The sequence below is a fragment of the Neurospora tetrasperma genome (genome assembly GCF_000213175.1).
Source record: "Neurospora tetrasperma FGSC 2508 unplaced genomic scaffold NEUTE1scaffold_81, whole genome shotgun sequence".
NCBI classification, from domain to species: Eukaryota; Fungi; Ascomycota; class Sordariomycetes; order Sordariales; family Sordariaceae; genus Neurospora; species Neurospora tetrasperma.
In genome coordinates this window covers 8,290,938-8,308,108 of record NW_009799179.1, presented here as the reverse complement: position 1 = coordinate 8,308,108, position 17,171 = coordinate 8,290,938, and the positions used below count along the sequence as shown (strand labels likewise).

The window sequence follows — 17,171 nt, the reverse complement described above, 5'->3', positions numbered from 1 at the left end:
TTGAAATCTACCGTATCCTACCGAACTCCCTTATGTATATTCTGTTTCATCCTGTCTTACCAATTGTTTTGTTCGTGTATTCCACCCACAACACCGTCACTTTCAGTGTATCAATCGATGCCCAAAGCGAAAGAAAAGAAGTGCAAAAAGAGGACAAACCAAGCATCATAACCACGACAGCCTAACGTGGAAAAACTACTAAAACCTGACAACAGTAATCCTTCTCTCCTCATCCTCTCCCAGCACCCACCTCTCATCACCCGCCAAATATCCCCTCCTACCCACCAACTGGCTCCACATCTCATCCGCAAACTGCACTTCTTCACCTCTCCCTCTCTCTGATCCCTCCCCTCCCTTAGGCCCCTTATTCCTATTCTCCTTCTTTCTCTCACTTCTCCTATCATGTTTATTATCATCATCCTCCTCATCCTCCTCCTCCTCCTCCTCTTCCCCAACCTCCATGTGCAAAGGCAAACCAGGCTTCACAGAAATACAAGCATTCCTCACACAGACACTAACAGTCTCCAACATGAAACAATGCCTAGCCGTGATCCTCACCCCCGCAGCGAAATCGACCATTTCTGCGACGGTCAGGTAGGGGAAATCTTCGTGGCGCCAGCAGGGGGCGAGGCCGGGGAAACGTTGCTGGTTATTTGCTTTTAAGAGATCCTCCAAGGATTGCTGGTATGTGCGGCGGCGGGAGTTGGGGGATGTGGTGAGTGGAGGAGAGTGGGGGGGCATGGAGAAGTTGAAGGATTGGGAAGAGGGAGAAGGGGGACGGGAGCGGAGGTGATGCAGGAGGGCTTGTTGGTTGGAGAGGAGGGTGTGGAAGGAGCGGGATGAGGAGGAAGAGGGGGAGAGGGGTGGAGAGGGGGGAAGTTGTTGCCGGTCTTGGGCCTGAGGTGTCGTGGAAAAGAAGGAGGATGACGGGGAGGCTGAGGAGGTGAGTGGAGAGATGGAAGTGGAATGTGCCCGTTGACAGAAGGACATATTCACATCCCCATCTGCACCACACTGGTCCACCCATACTGGCCCATACACAGCGTCATTGATTGTTGAAGTGAAAAGAGCCTGGTAGTAATGCGCATGAGACGGCTTAGGCCCTCGCTCCGCACCCTCCTTGTCGGATGACGACAAAGGGATAGGAACAGCCGGCGTGCAAGGCACGATAGGAATACCCGTGCACTTGACATGGTGAACGCGAGGCGGACTAAGAGACGAGTGTTGGCCCTCGGCCCAGCGGTGTTCTTCCTCGATGAAATAGAGGTTCCGATCGTCGAGCGAGAGATTACGCAGCTGTGGGTTGGCGCGCTGCCGTACGCCGTGGAAGTCGAGTTCACGCCAGGCCATGCGGCGGATTACTTGGGGACCGGTGGTTGCTGGAATGCGGTCTGGTTCGGGGCTGGCGCCTTTTCTTGCTTCTCCGGCCGCTGTTGTTGTTGTTGTTGTTGTTGTTGTTGTTGTGGTCGTCGTGTGGGTTCCTCCTCCGTTCCACAAGCCAGCAGACATGGAAGTCGTCCGATTACCGACTGGTGGCCGGTTGTGTCCTGTAGGATCCTCGGACGGACGGTATGGACTTGGCGAGGAAATGTCCCAGACAGCGAGCTGTTCGATGGGATCATCCTGGTACAACGAGCGGTTGGGTTGCCAGAAGTAAACGGCGTAGTGTGTGGCTGTGTGGGCGGAGAAGAAGCGGTCGGATCGGTTTATGGGAAGACCAAGGAAATGTAGCTTCCATTCTGATCGGAATTGGATGGTCCACGTCCAGGCAGATGGAGATGGTGTTCGGACGACGTCGAAAGTAGTCACAAAATGCCGATGGACAACCTCTCTGTCGTTGAGCTGGTGGTATGGATGCTCTTCAGCCCATTCGAATATCAGAACCCCCTGGGCGAGACGGACTCGACGGATATGTTTTCGGCGTACATCGAACGGAACGGGAATTTGGGTTCCAGTCGCTGGGTCGAAGATTTGATAAACATATCCATGGGCTGGATCTGATGATGGGGTATTGGGCCTGTCACGGACTTCTGCTGGGTAGACCAGCACTCCGTCTTCTTGACTGTACCACCATGCGGGATCGGGGTAGTGAAACTCGGCCGTCTTTTCCTCCAGACGTAGGAAACGGTTCCAAGGAGCGACTCCCTTGAAAGAGAATGGGAAGGGTCCGGTGTTTTCACGGCTTGGCCGAGCCATCTGAAGCTTCTCGACAACTCGGGCCGAGCCTTGACGGAGATGGTGATAGCGTCTGGCCACGAGAGCAAAAGTATCGGGCCATGGTGGGAGGTTACGAGAAGTACATGATATCTCGATGGCGAGATTGCTGTTGATGTTCTCAAAGTCTGAAGTTGATGCTGATGGTAGTAAGGCAGTGGTTGAGGCCAGACGCATCTCACGACATTGTGGAAAGTTCCATCGCATCAAGAGATACGAAATGTGTTCATCGGTGAAGGCGGCGTGCCATCTTCGAGAGACAGAGCGAGAGAGGACGCATGTTCTGGGAGAAAGGTAAGAGATGACGAGGAGGAAGAGATCGTGTGGTAGGTCAACGATGTCTCTCATCATGAAGGATGATTCTCATGTTCAGAGGACTGAGGATTCTGGGAATATGAAGTGGTCAAGTGGATGGCTGGGAGGAGGTTTAAGAATACGGCTTATATTGATTCTGACAAAATTGTCGTGATGTGATTGACAATGGAAAGTTTGTGATGGCATCCTATCATGAGATTAGCGTATCATTAAGAGAGGGGTTGTTGGGGGCTACCTCAGCTGCCTAGACCACCAACGGACGAACAGGGACATGAACGGCGAACATGAGCGAAGCGCTGGGGGGAAACCACTGAGGACCCGAGGAGGATGTTTTTGCATGTCACGGCAATGCAAGCCATTCTTGGCATTCAGGTTCGGCTTTTTGAGCATCCGCCTGTCTGATTCTTTGTTGATGTTACTGTTGTCTACCTACCTAGCTGTTGTCTACCTACCTAGTATGGAACAAAGGAAATGGTAATCTGGCAGTGACCTACGTACAAGTGCCATATCAATTGGAAACAAGTAAAGACTCACAGTCGGGTGTTTGGGAGTGTCTCTCATTCCCTCCGAGTTCTGTGTGCTGATTTTATCCCATCATGTGAACTGAAGTTTGTTATTTTCGCGGGTCTCGCCGAGTGGAGAGAGCGCAAGGTGGTTCTTGACTCCATCAACTTCTCAAGCCTCAAAAACTTTTATCGAGCTTGGACCGAATAGTGTAGAGATCGCCAAGAGGCCAAGACCGTGGCGTATAGCCCTACGAGATCCCAACAAGATCGGCAGAGTTATCGGTTTGGATTTGATATGGTCATCCGTTCTGCTTTTTTCAGGCACGACAAGCTCCAAGTCCCTACGTGCATGAGAGTGCATTGGAATTGGGTCTGTAGGGCAGGGATTTGTTTTGTTAGGGCGGGGAAAATGGGTCCAATGTGAGGGCTATTTCACCGCCGAATTGACGGGGAGACTGGAAGAGCAACCAGGATGCCCGGTACATACCTATGTTTTATCCAAGGGAGAATCAGATGGGTTCGTGGCAGACGTGCCCCTGGGGAATAGCAGAATGGACGCTTGATGACCCAGTACAATCGTATTGCCCGGTCTTCGAGTGTGTATGGGCTGGCCTAGCCAACATCGGTGTCTCCAAGTTTGAGATTGTGGAGGAGAGCGAGGGTCTCGTTAGTGTCCAGGCGGTCGTTTGGCGCATCGTGAGGAACATTCTGGAGTGCGACTCCATGTACTTTCAAGCCAGAAGAACTCTTTGAATCCTCAATGGGCTGCCTTGTTTTTGGTGTTGTAGGCCTGCCGTTGCTTGTTCTTTTGATATCGAAAATCGGAACAGAATTCGGAACACGCACGTGCCAGCAGGTCCACTGGATGCAGCTAAGCTTTTCTGCACTCTCCACTCCTGGGCTGGGCTGGGGGCCGACCCTTCCTCTTCCCTTCTCCTCCACCGTCGTCCACCCTGCGTTGACATTTCTTGGCAAGCCAAGCACGACCCATCATCAACTCCCAGTCCCAGCGGCAACTTACTTCCAGGCCTTGTCCAGCCCGTCGCTGTCACTGTTGCTGTCCACTGTCCGCCAAAGTGTCCAGCCTTGGCATATGCAACCCCCAGAACGCAATTAAGCCTTCTCCGTCACTCAAAGATCTCTTGGCTTTACGATCGATAACCGTCTGTCCTCGCGTCAGGGGCATCACCAGCATCACTACGGCCAATTCCACTCCGACGAATCCGAGTCCGATTGCCCGGCACTGAAGATTGCCGTCGACTGTGGTTGCGCGCCGCTAAGAGTTTGGACAGTGGAGGTGTAGCGACAAGCATCCAAGCCGGACGCCCCGAGGGCTGCCAACACCAGAGGCACTACCCACCACCACCACCACCACCATCACCATCGACCAGCAGCATTGACTCGACCAACCCTCGCGTGCATATTCCTTCCTACATTCGAACCGAGTGTCCGCCCATTTCTTGTCGACTTGTGCCCGTCGCGCATGCGGGTTCGAGCCCTGCGCTGATTCCCGAATGCGACGGCCTTGAAGGAATTCCCACTTCCCGCTCCTCTCCATACTACTATCCACGACAACAACCCGTATCCCGTCCCCGACCCTACACGCATAGATGGGCCCCTTCTCGAGCGCTTCCGACCGCAACAGTGCCGCCGCCACCGCCGCTCCTGCAACTGCAACTGCGACGCCATCTCCCCTCTCCAAAACACCATCTGCCGCCGCGTCCGACGATTCCTCGACCAGCAAAAAGTTCCTGAAGCGCCTCAACATCCTCCCTCTCCGGTCACGCACTCGCAATATCGCCGACTTCCACATCCGGCCTGACGATCCCCACCGCAAATACAGTGCCGGTGACCATGTGCAGGGCGCTGTGGTCCTGACCGTCGTCAAGCCCGTCCGCATCACGCACCTGACCGTCTTGCTGCACGGCTACGTACGTGTCTACAAGGGACCTGGCGCCCAAAACAACGAGCCCGTCCGGAGCCCGGCCGAGATCAAGAACATTAGCAGCCGAGGGGAGCGCAAAAAGTACTATAATGGCTATGCGTCGCTCTTTCAGGATGAGCAGGTTCTCAGCTCCGATGGCCGGCTGGAGCCCGGAAGATACGAGTTCAATTTCGATCTACTCTTTCCAGAAAAGGGTCTCCCCAGCAGCATTGATGTGCGTACTATCAGCTCCGAACCAGACAGCATGGTTGTCGCTAACTATTATCCAGTTTGAACGTGGCACGATATCTTACATGATCACAGCAACGCTAACGCGCCCGACTTCGGTAGCCCCAACGACCAGCTGTGAACGCAAAATCTACTTGATGGAACAGCTGGACGTTGGACCGCTTGCTCCTCCCAAGGCCCAGACTGTGGACCTCCGACCCATTTCGAAACGAGCCAAGAAGAAACGACCAGCCGGTGGAGAAAGGCGCTCTGTGATATCGTCAGAGCGCTTGTCTGCTGATGTGCCAGCAGAATCATTGTCCGATGGAGATTCAGCAAGGATAAACGACACATCGACGGAAGGATCTCTTTCGATAGTCGGTGATGACGTTGGTCAAGAGGGCTTTAGCCAGGCTCCGCGGAGTGTCTCACACAGTGAGGTGCGAAGTCTCAGTGGCGATAGCGCCGCGAGTCTCAGCACGCACCCGAGCAGAGCATATAGCGAGACAAACCAGCTAGCCATTGTTGGGTCCGCAGTGACAGGGAAACGGATATCATTTGCCGACGAACGGACCATCAAGTTGAGAGTTGAAGTGCTTAAAGGTGGATGCTTACCCGGCGACGTGATACCCGTCAAGGTGTCGGTTAATCACATCAAGATGATCAAAAGCATGCACGGTGTCATTGTTACTCTGTTCAGACAAGGGCGCATCGACTCTTCCCCGCTTCAGCTCTCCAAAGAGGATTGGAAAAAGTCGGAATCAGACGACTATTATTACCCTAAATCCAGGACGGGTCTCAGCGGCCTTTCCCTGTCGTCTGCGGGTTCCTGCAGCATGTTTCGAAAGGATCTATCACAAGCATTTGCGCCTCTCATTACGGATCCGGTGAATTTTTCTGCCACCTTGACGACATCAGTCCGAGTACCAGAGGACTCTTTCCCCACTATCAAGGGTGTACCCGGGGAGATGATCAGTTTCAGGTACTTCGTCGAAGTCATCGTGGACCTGGGCGGCAAACTCGCCAATCATCTACAGGGTGGTGCGTCTTCCGGCTCACGAGTGGGAGCTACTGGTGTGGTAGGGACTCCTTTCGAGAATGTTGGCACATTGCCATCGTGGGGGGCGACGGGGAGCACAAGTATTCTGGACACAGATCGCCTCAAAAGGATACAAGGAGTCATTCCCGGCTACTACGAGGTCATTGTCGGTACGACCGACAGCAATAGGTCACGAGGCAAGGGTCCGCAAAGACCCAGCCTTACGCATACACCATCTGTAACAGGCGGCTCCAACTATGTGGAGAATGAGTACAACGAAAAGGGCGGCTGGCCGAACAGCATGCACGACGATGACGGATACGGTCCCGAGTCTGCAAACCCCAATGATGACTATGCGTCGTACCCGCCACAAACGACTTACCCACACGATTATGTCCATCAACCACATTACTGGAATTACGTTCCAGACTCATCACAGCATGAGCAAGCGATACCCGCACCTCACTATATACCACCGCCCGACTTACCTGATGAGAATAGTCTTACGGAAAAGGAGCGCATCAGACGTGCCGAACAACGCTTACTACCCAGTCAACCACCAATAGCGGCAGCATCATCATCATCGTTCTCTGCCGCCGTGCCCTCACCATCTGCGTCCAACCACGCCCTGGACTCGTCCTTACTACTAAACGGGGACAACATCTATGATGCAGAAGACGACGTACCAACCCCAGCCGCCACACCCGCAACAGCATCACCATTCGACCACGCTCTCGCTCCGGTATACACACCCACACCAGCAGAAGACCTGCCATCCGCGCCAACCCTTGAGGAGCTCGACCGACCACCACCAATATCCAGAGGACCCTCGCACCACCCTCTAAGCACCACTGAAGATAAACAGGAGCTCGAACGGAGAAGGCTGTTAGCCGAGGCCAGCGCACCGCCCGAATTCCCAGAGGACTATATTCCCGACGAAGGCGGAGGACCTGTAACCCCAGCGGGGCCCTCTGGCTCAGGAGCAGGACCTTCCGCGCCACCCTCAGCTCCACCCGTAGCCTTTGAACCCTCAGCTCCCGTGCTTTTCGAGAACGATGAAGATTATCACGGTGGTGGATATACCGCCGGTGGCCCCAGCTTCCCTAGCGCCGCTAGCGGCAGCGGCGGTCACGAAGAAGAAACTGTGCCAGAGTATACGTACAATAATCATCGCTCTGGGTCCGTAGGTACAGTAACGGTTGCTGGTAGTCCGTCGTCACCAGTACCAGCACCTGCATCGGCATTTTTCCCGGCCTCGGGCTCGGGAAACGCGCACGATTTGCTACGGGAACAGGAACAGCAAGCAAGGTCGGATTCTTCTAGCCCGCCTCCTATTGAGTATCTGCCGCGGTACAAGCGATAATCGATAATTCGTCATTGGTGGGTGGCGGCCGTGAACGGTAGAGATTTTGAGTATGATGTTTTGTTGCTTGGTACGATGGTTGGTTGAAGCACGGGTTATAGGCGTTTTTTTTGCTTCTGATATGTATACCTTGTATACCTTCTTTGACATCTATGGCTTGGCTTGGCATGACTTTGGCCGAGGAGTCGTGGACGAATGTAAGAGAACTCCATATAATATAGAAAGAACACTAGGAGTATAATACACATACACACACACACACACACACACACACATATATATATATATACAAAGAGTATAAAAGCGTCGTGTACTCGAGAAAGGGCTGAGATTGCAGTAGTGTCTGTCTATTCACAGTTACAACCCTTTAAATTACCAGCTTACCTTTGTATTTCTGAGCTTCGAAGGATGAAATTTTGCATACCGTTGTGTGTGACAGTATGTGAATGCCCGACTGGGAAGTGTATCTGTATATGTAGGGTTTGCATGCACGTTCAACAGCAGGTGAAAAGAGGCTGAAAAGAAGGCGAGGGAAGACACGGTTTTAGGTACCGTGGCCGGCTACCGACGGGCACGTGCTACTGTAGCTAAAAGTTGACGAACGAACAGGGGCTCTGCATAAGTGTGGCAATAGCTATAGGCATCTCTCAGGCGGCGTCAATTTACTATGCTACGTTACTTGGTCAGAAGCGGCGAGTTGTCGGCCTTGTAGTAGTAGTAGTAGTAGTTGGAGTTGTCCTAAGACTCGCTCTGGAGGCAGAAGCATCTTATTGATGGAGTGCATGAAGTCGAAAAGATAAGATGGATAGTGGTAGTAACGAGAGATTCGAATGCTGGGCGTACTGTCTAGTGGTTGGACACTCGGCAGTATCACCACACATGGAACAGGAAGGAAGTGAGAACGTGACTGATGGATCTTAAATTCGAACGTCATTCCATTGTAGATATCATCCGATCTTTCTAGGATATTCTGTTTAAGGGAAGGATGAGTGTCCTCTCCGCGTTCTTGTTTTCGTCACCCGCCGTCTAAGTCAGGGTTAGGGTAGGAGAGTGAGTACCTACTTAGTAGTCTTCGTTATATTGGTAAGCTGTGTACAATAAAGGATTTTTGTGAATTCTCTAGAAAGGTAGGGCTTGACGGTCTTGGACTAAGATTAAACATCGAAGAACTGCAAGTGGCGATATTTGACCCTGAGGAAATTGTTTGTTGACTTCGTAAGTCGAGAAAAGGTGACTCGATCCATCATTATGTGCCACTCTTTTGAGTTGACAATCATAGAGGTTTCTACCCACAAGCTTGATCAAGTTTTCCAGAAAAACACAGACAAGTTATTAGAAACAAAGAAGACTATAAGCCTCATTGGTTGCGCCATAACCAAAGGGCGAGCATACGACAAACTTGACACTGAATCCTCCAAACCGTGTTCATGATTATCACGGTAAATGCATGTGGGCACTTGTAGGTAGGCTACAAGTGTGATCACAAGCCAAAAGTCATGTGCTCATTGTCTCTTCATGTTGTCAAAAGGTAAAAGAAGCCTTTGACTTGACGTTTAGCTCAACACGTTCGAACGCCAAGTCCCCCCCGAATCAGACAGAACCCCAATTTCTTATTTCTTTTCATAACCACATGCAATTATTTCCTCCATGTGGCCCTCCAGTTCCGTTGTATATCTCTTATGCCTCTTCCATCATGTGGCCGGAAAACCATTCCTCACTCCTTCTCCACCGCCAACCTCAAATCACCCTTTAACCCAACCAACTCCATACTAACACTCTCATGACTCCTCAATGACAAACACGCCGCCCTTTGCGCCACATCCACCAAATTCTCAACCCGTCCACCCATCGCCAACCCCGCCACCAATACGCCCAAGAACGTATCTCCAACACCATTGACACTAACCACATCCTTGACCGTCTCCACTGGCGGAAACAGCCGCATATAGACACCACCCACATGCGGATGATCATTATAATTCCTCGCCAGAATATACGGCGCATGATGGCTGTCCTTCAGCAATGGATCCCCCGGCTTCAGCAGCATAGTAACCAACGCGCCCTTCGCTCCCAGCTTCGTGATAATCGTCGGGATGTATGGCAACAGCTGGATATTCTGCTGGGGCAGGCCCATATCGGTGATCTCCGCGCTCGTCAGTCGTACAAACTTGTCCCTTGAACCCTGCATGCCAAACGTGTCGATGACTTCGAACCAGCTGTGCGTAAAGAACTCGTTCCTCGTCGCGGCGCCATGCATGGCTGAAAGCTCGTACTGGTTTGGCGACGCGAGATCGACGCTGGCGTTAGGGAACAGACGCAAAGGTAGCTGGCCGCCCTGCTTCGGAGCGGCAAAGAGACGCTCGGACTTGGCAGCCGAGACGGGCTCGAAGGCGACGCGGGCACCGTGCTTGCGTCCAGCTTCGATCCAAGTTTGGATGTCCGCTTCGGCCCAGTTACCGTCGACGACGAGCCATTTAGGCTTGGTGGCGGCTACGGCGGAGTTCCAGTACGTTGGGAATGAGTGGTTGGAAAAGATAGCCATGTCGGCCATGGCCATGACGAGGTTCTTATCGGCGTCATTGACGGCAACGTATTGGGCTGTGCGGGTGGACGGGTATTCGCGACCCAGCTTGCGGATGCAGGTGGTGTCAAGACCGGAGGATTCGAGGTTGGCAAGGATGGTGGCGCCCGCGCTGAGTTGGGAGGGTGAGTCTCTACTCCGAGCGGGATAGGGAAGGGGGGGGGATGACTTACATGTCGTCACCAACCATGCTGCAGAGCCTGACTTTGCCATCCTCGCTGACTTTGTGGGCGGCAAGGGCTACATTGTGGCCTACACCTCCGACGGATTGGGTGATGTGGGAGGGATTAGAGACGTGAGCCAAAGGCGACACTGTCTTGTTGCCCTGGGCATCAACCCCACCGGCATAGTCACAGCTCAAATCGAGGGCGACCGAGCCAGCGACTAGGATGTCAGCGGTGTTAGACTAGATATGGTAGGTTCATTATCCAGTCAGTGACGCGGGAATTACTGGAAGGGTTTGCATCACTGATACCAAGGCTAAACCTTACCTGTTGCTGCTGTGTGACTTTGGAAGGCTCAGGCTTGATCTCTACTTTCACTTTGCGAATTCCAGGAGACTGAACTGTGGACCTGATCAACTCTACGTTAATAAGGTATAGTTTAGCTGGCTTATGGAGATTGTAATAAGGTCCTTACGCAGCAGCCTGAGAGGAGCGGGAGCCGCCGTCAATAAGCTTACTGAGCTCCACTGCTACTTTTGCGGCCCGCGCAACGTTCGCCTGAACCAGGTACTTGTTCGCAGGCACACTGCGGCCCTCGGTCAGCTCCCTGATTCTCCTGAGGATATATGGCGTGTTCTCTGCGCCGCTGAAACCCTTCTCGTCCGCCTCGCTTACGGCAACGCTGATGGCGTGCTCCATGTCCTGCCTAGAGATGGCATGCTCCTCCGGAATGGGGTTGGCCAAGAGAAGACCTGTCTCAATGTTGAGCTGCTCCTGGGCATAGATCATGGCCGCGGCTTCGGCCTCGTTTTGGACCACTGAAGGGCTCTTGATGCCGCTTTCACGGGCCCAGAAGGCAGGGAAGTCAATGTTTCCTTGTTGCCCGTCTGCGAACGTGGACACCAGAACTCCTTGGGTCTCGAGGAACTCGAGTGTCCTGGGAATATCGAGAAAGCCCTTGCAGCCACTGCTTACCACGGCGACACGAGTCCTTCCCAGTTCGGTCAAGTCGGCCGAGATATCCATAGAGTTCTCGCCACCCTTATGAACACCACCAAGTCCGCCAGTACCGAATACGCGGATTCCGGCAAGTCTAGAGAGCACCATAGTTCCAGAAATGGTAGTGCCACCATGAATTTTGGTTCCCGTGAGGCCCTATAAGAACACCAATGGTTAGCAAGCTATGGCCTCCCTAACGTTGATATCCAAATTAGTCACTGGACCTCATGGTAACCGAATTACCTTTCCCACCAGATATGCAAGGTCGCGTCTAGAAGCCTTCTTTGCACCCTCGTGAACCATTCTCGTCACCTCCTCAGTGCTTAGACCAACTGTAGGCACACCGGCAAGGATACCGCAAACAGCAGGGACAGCTCCATTTTTGCGGACAATGTCTTCGAGGTACAGATCGTCTCCGAGGGCGCCATGGGTGTAGATGGTGGACTCGAGAGCAACGACGGGCTTGTTGGTAGCCAGGGCGTCGGCAACTTCAGGGGAGATTTTGAGGAGACTGGCGAGTTGAGAGTCTGTGCTTTTGAGGCGTCGTTGGACGGTGTTGAAACAGGGTTGACGGGCACACTTGAGTCGCGAGCCCAGTAGGGCTGAGCTGACATGGTGGGCCCGGCTAAGGAGGTGTTGCCGAGCTGTCATGTTGGTGACCGGTCACTTGGGGCGCGAGAAAGGATTAAGAGCGAGGACCTGTAAGACCAACTTAGTTTCTTCCTGTTGGCTGGTCCAGGTATCGAGTTGTTGGTGTTGATCTTTGAGCTCTTCCAGGCCAAACCGCGAGTTGATGATCACCGGCAGTGAGTATTCAAGATGCAAAAACAACAACAACGGAAGATCCTCGGGTGATGGAGCCAGAAGTTACAAGATCAGAAAAACCTGACCTGTAAATGTATTTAAACCGGCGTGATGACTGACTGATGGGTGGTGGATCGACGCCGATTGCTGTTAGCAAGAGAGATACTTATCTGATGTTGTGTTGGTGGTTAAAATGACCATGGGGTAAGCTGATGTGGACCCCACCCCCGCCATTGAATTCGAACGCAACGGATTGAAAGAATGCCAAGCGATAAGATAAGTGGGCTAGAAATGACTGTTGACATTTATGCAACTAAGTGTTCGAAATGAGAGTCCTAGAGAAGGCAGTGCAGAGTCCACGGCATCTTGACAGTTGATGCCAATGTGAAACCTACCTATGGTTTACAAACTTTTCGAAATCAGTCGGTTGGTTGCTGTCGGTGGTGAAGAGGAGAGGTTATCGGGCAGGATCTTTACCTGGAGGTGTTCCCCTACGACTAGTGTGTTTTGACCTGTTAGGGTCGTTGTTTGCGACTTCTCTTGTTCAGGAAGGTGTTTGGTCGCGGAGTGTGCTACGTATCGACACTGGGGAAAAACCCACTCAGCCAAAGCACCAAGCCCCGGGCTAGGTCCGCGCCAAGACCGTTCCCAGCCGGAGCCGGCTTCGGTTTCGGCGCTCACCGGAATGATCATAGACGCCGTAACCTTCGCAAATGGTCTGTGCATCATCGAAGCCTTTATCCCTTGTGCTGTTATCGCTTTTGTTTGTGTTAGCCACAAGTACTTGGATGACTTGATGGAAAACAGTACGGTTGGTTGGCTCATCCGGCACCAGCGGGCCTCCTTCCTGTTTGGCGAGCCCCACTGGGAAATGGGCTGCCAGGGGCTCAGGCTTTCCAGAATCCGAACCGAAGCTCATGAAACGCGCGAGAAACTCAATTGCATCGATGCATAATTTCCGTCGTCAACTCTCCTCTTTCGCAACCGCAACTCATTCCTCAACATATCAACCTGGACATCCCACTGCGAGACCTTCCGACACCCAAAAACGTCGCACGTCGATCTTACGCAAAAAGGCCGTGAACCCCGTCTTCCATATCTGATACGTACTGCGTATCCGGCACCTGGACTTTTTACCTTTGGATCAAGCGGCCAAAGTGGAAATGGCATCAGAACTCAGGATCTGGAAAACACCTGATATCCCCACACAACTTCATCACTTTCGGATGCAGACCTAACCATGTTGGAATAAGAGAAGCTCTTCCCCTGGCTTGACCCCGTTAGTCACCTCTCACCAATGTCACGGTGCAATTTCAATCTCGCGGCAGTATCTTGGAAGCTTTCTGATTTCCTCATTACGTACTTGTGCTTCCCTTTCCCATCTTTTATCTTCTCTCCTTTTCGAAAACGTCAATCTGAAGATCTTTTCATCCCTACGTTAGTTTAGCTAGCTGTCTATCTTATCCAGGATACGCCCAGTTGCTGTCCGGTCTCCTTCTTAACAATTGTATTTCCTTTAGCTCCCTTTGCATCCAAGGACTTGACCTCCCCAGATTGTTGATTCACACTACTGAGAATGACACAGTCATTGTCTCTCGCTGCGTTTGCAGCTGCGGCACTCTTCGCGACCAAGGGTCTTGCGAGCAACTTTACCATCAGCAATGGCCAGATTTTCACCCCTGGTTTTGTTGTCGTCGATTCCCCCCAGCCGGAAACGCCTCTTGGCGGAGGTTAGTACTATTAGTACCCGGCTGGCTATCGGCAAAGGACTTGAGGACTTGCTACTAATAAGCTTTGACTTGTGTAGACAATATTGAGATTGCGCTCGATGTTTCTGCCAATGGCAAGCTTCCTCTGCCGCCCTACGGCGAAGACGCTTCCAGCCAAATCTACAACATCAACATCTTCCTTTACAGCTACGTAACGGGCCGAAACTTCACCATCACCAACGGTACTGCGTCGGCCAACAATGCCACACTCGGTGATATCATGCTCTCCGAGCCTGGTAGCACCGTGAAGCATGTCCGGTGGACATGGCCCGACTGCATGGTTGGCGATGGCACGGATGGGAACGATCGTGGCAGTTACAATGTGGGTTTTCCAAATAGTCAGCTCAAGACTGTCTTGATAACCTTTTCACTGACAATTCACAAGATCTCCATCCACCAACGCTTCAGACTCAATGGCGAGAACCACTACACGATGTTTGATCTTCCCATTTCTGTGACCAACAGCATCAGCAAAAGCGACGACCGCCCGTCTTGCCAATCACTTGATAACCCGTTGCTGGCGCCCGAGAATATCGATTGGAAAGACACTAACGAGCTCGGCGCCCTTTTTGCTCCTGGTGATTCGACGGTTATTGAGACGTCGAATGTTGGTAGTGGTGCTGGGCTGGCGAGCTGCAAGCATGCACTTGACTTGTTGTGTATGGTGGGCTTTAGCTGTGCTCTGTTGTTAAGCTAGGCTCTAGACTTGCTTGTCGTCCAAAAATCATGAATGTGGCTGTGAGACGACATGGGATATCTGCAATGATACGAAAACCCCACGTACTCTTCCTGCATATGTTCTTTTTTAAAATTATATATCAGCGCTGCTTGGCTCATAATCATAGTATTAGTTCGTGACTGGTCACACTTATTGTTTTCAAATGAGTTCACACCAGGTCATCTTCATCACAAAGGTATTGTTGATGACAGTAGCATTGAGGCCTCGGATACGTTTCTTTTTTTTTCTCTTTTTTGAAGGGGTACTTCAAACTCATCCCTCGAACAAGGCTGGCATGCTTGTGATAGTAAGTGGGTCCAGATTAAGTGGGGCAGGATCTGCGATCTGCAAGGCTGATAACGAAAAAAAAGTTCCCAACCTCAAAACAAACCAAACACTAGCGACTCGCCGTGGCATTTCCGTCCATTTCAACCCCATTTGACCAGGACCGGATCTCGCAGCAGAATTTCCCGTTATTGGGCTTTGCGCAATCTCCCAAATCAGAACAAAATGGCGCCACAGACGAAAGACGAAGTTTCCGACGACAACGAATTCGTTGGATTCGACGAGGAGAGCGATGAGGAGATGCACGACAATGATGCCATGTCGGTAGATGAGGAGGAGGAGGACGACTCCGATATGGATTCAATTGCCGACCCGAGGAAAAAGTACGATATTGACGAGAAGGACTCTGACGAAGAAGACCTCGAACGATTTGTCTTGGGCAATAACGACACCTTCCGCGCCCAGCTTTTCCGCGACGACTTCCTCGCCGATATTACCGATTCCAAGGCTCTCATTAGGACCGACAAGCAAGATGACACGACTGGTCTCGAACATGTCGACGATAACGCCCTCTTCGCGTTCGATACTGGCGTTCCCGGCGATAAGAAGCAGACAGAGGCCGCGCCCTCTGCACTAGAGGCTTACGAGCAGAAGGAGGACCCCCCAGCGTGGGAGGACAGCGATGACGAGCGGTTGACAGTATCCCTTGCGGCTGCCTCGCGGTTGCGCAAGCTGCGTCAGTCCGAAGAGGAGGATGTCGTGAACGGCACCGAGTACGCGCGCCGCCTGCGCTCGCAGTACCTCCGACTATACCCCCTTCCGGAGTGGGCCAAGGAATCCTCGGCCGCCAGCCAGCGCCGGAGGAGAAGATCTTCAGCCGCCGGTTCCTCCTCCGAGGAAGACAGTGACGCCGAAGACGACATCGAATCCGCCCTCCCTCTCGAGACCTTCCTCCGCGACGTCAACTCTTTCAACGCCAGCGCCGATGCCCGTGGCAGCAAGCGCCGCAAGCTGCGCCCCGAGACCATCGACATTCAGCGCTCGCGCGACATCCCCGACATTCACAAGCAGTCCGTCAGCTCGCTGTCCTTCCACCCCAAGCACCCCATCCTGCTCTCGTGCAGCGTCTCCTCCATCATGTACCTGCACCAAGTTGACCCGACCGCGCACCCGGTTCCGAACCCGGCCCTCACGTCGGTGCAAGTCAAGCGCACCGACCTTCGGCGCTCCGAGTTCCTTGGTTCCGATGGTGACGACGTCATCTTCGCCGGTCGCCGGCGCTACTTCCACAGCTGGAACCTCTCGTCGGGCGCCGTCAAGAAGATCACCCAGATCCAGGGCCACCAGCGCGAGCAGCGCACCATGGAGCACTTCCGTCCCTCGCCCTGCGGACGCTACCTGGGGCTCATCGCCTCCGAGAAGAAGGGCGGCGGCATGATCAACATCGTCAACGTGCGCACGATGCAGTGGATCGCGCAGGCGCGCACCAATGGCCGCGGCGGCATCTCCGATTTCGCCTGGTGGGGCAACGGCAACGGCCTCTCCATCCTCGGTAAGAACGGCCAGGTCACCGAGTGGAGCATGCTCAGCCGGCGCACGGTCGGCGTTTGGCGCGACGAAGGATCGATCGGCGGCACGGTGATTGCACTGGGCGGGCAGAAGGGCACCGGCCCTAGCCAGATTGGTGGCGATCGCTGGGTGGCTGTGGGCTCGAATAGCGGCATTCTGAACATTTATGACCGGAATGATCTGGTTAAGCCTGTTAAAAAGGAGGGTGGTGCGTCGGCGTCCAAAGACGAGACGGTGCAGATTAAGAGCATCCCCACCCCGCAGAGGACGTTTGAGCAGCTCACGACGCCCATCTCAGTGGTGACGTTCGCGCCGGACGGTCAGCTATTGGCGTTTGGTAGCTTCCACAAGAAGGACGCGTTAAGGCTGGTGCACTTGCCTAGCTGCACCGTGTACAGGAACTGGCCTACGGAGCAAACGCCTTTGGGTAGGATCACTGCTGTGGCGTTTAGCCATCAGAATGGTGGTGATGTGTTGGCGGTGGGCAATGATGTGGGCAAGATTAGGATGTGGGAGATTAGGAGCTAGATCTGCGCATTGTGTAGACCGTTGAGTTGGCGATAAAATAGTGCGGAGTATAAACTAGCGGTAATCTAAGGGTTTAAAGGTTTTGGGCTATGGAATTCTGTCCAGCTCGTCCAAAGGTTTCAGCAAGTGTCAGCCCTATGGCAACGATATGTTTTCTCATGCTGT

The 17,171-nt window shown here is 52.9% G+C and overlaps 5 protein-coding genes across 5 annotated transcripts; 3 read left to right on the top strand and 2 right to left on the bottom strand.

Annotated features, from left to right (window-relative positions):
* Nucleotides 1–153: 153 nt before the first annotated feature.
* NEUTE1DRAFT_74007 (uncharacterized protein) lies at nt 154–2,562 on the bottom strand (the record flags this gene model as incomplete). Its single annotated transcript, XM_009858729.1, has 3 exons — nt 154–803; nt 981–1,071; nt 1,150–2,562. 3 exons carry the CDS (start codon nt 2,560–2,562, stop codon nt 199–201), a joined length of 2,109 nt encoding a protein of 702 aa, XP_009857031.1.
* A 2,083-nt stretch (nt 2,563–4,645) lies between these two features.
* Nucleotides 4,646–7,644, top strand: NEUTE1DRAFT_92702 (uncharacterized protein; the record flags this gene model as incomplete). Its single annotated transcript, XM_009858728.1, has 2 exons — nt 4,646–5,194; nt 5,355–7,644. 2 exons carry the CDS (start codon nt 4,646–4,648, stop codon nt 7,587–7,589), a joined length of 2,784 nt encoding a protein of 927 aa, XP_009857030.1.
* A 1,659-nt stretch (nt 7,645–9,303) lies between these two features.
* Nucleotides 9,304–12,366, bottom strand: NEUTE1DRAFT_150742 (uncharacterized protein; the record flags this gene model as incomplete). The annotated part of the gene is made up of 5 exons (XM_009858727.1): nt 9,304–10,282; nt 10,344–10,576; nt 10,662–10,743; nt 10,810–11,489; nt 11,577–12,366. The coding sequence occupies 5 exons, from the start codon at nt 11,982–11,984 to the stop codon at nt 9,304–9,306; spliced, it is 2,382 nt and encodes a 793-aa protein (XP_009857029.1).
* A 1,347-nt stretch (nt 12,367–13,713) lies between these two features.
* Nucleotides 13,714–14,716, top strand: NEUTE1DRAFT_92698 (uncharacterized protein; the record flags this gene model as incomplete). Its single annotated transcript, XM_009858726.1, has 3 exons — nt 13,714–13,867; nt 13,945–14,228; nt 14,292–14,716. 3 exons carry the CDS (start codon nt 13,714–13,716, stop codon nt 14,601–14,603), a joined length of 750 nt encoding a protein of 249 aa, XP_009857028.1.
* Nucleotides 14,717–15,102: 386 nt separating this feature from the next.
* Nucleotides 15,103–17,096, top strand: NEUTE1DRAFT_133818 (uncharacterized protein; the record flags this gene model as incomplete). The annotated part of the gene is made up of 1 exon (XM_009858725.1): nt 15,103–17,096. One exon carries the CDS (start codon nt 15,135–15,137, stop codon nt 17,004–17,006), a length of 1,872 nt encoding a protein of 623 aa, XP_009857027.1.
* Between the last annotated feature and the right edge of the window lie 75 nt (nt 17,097–17,171).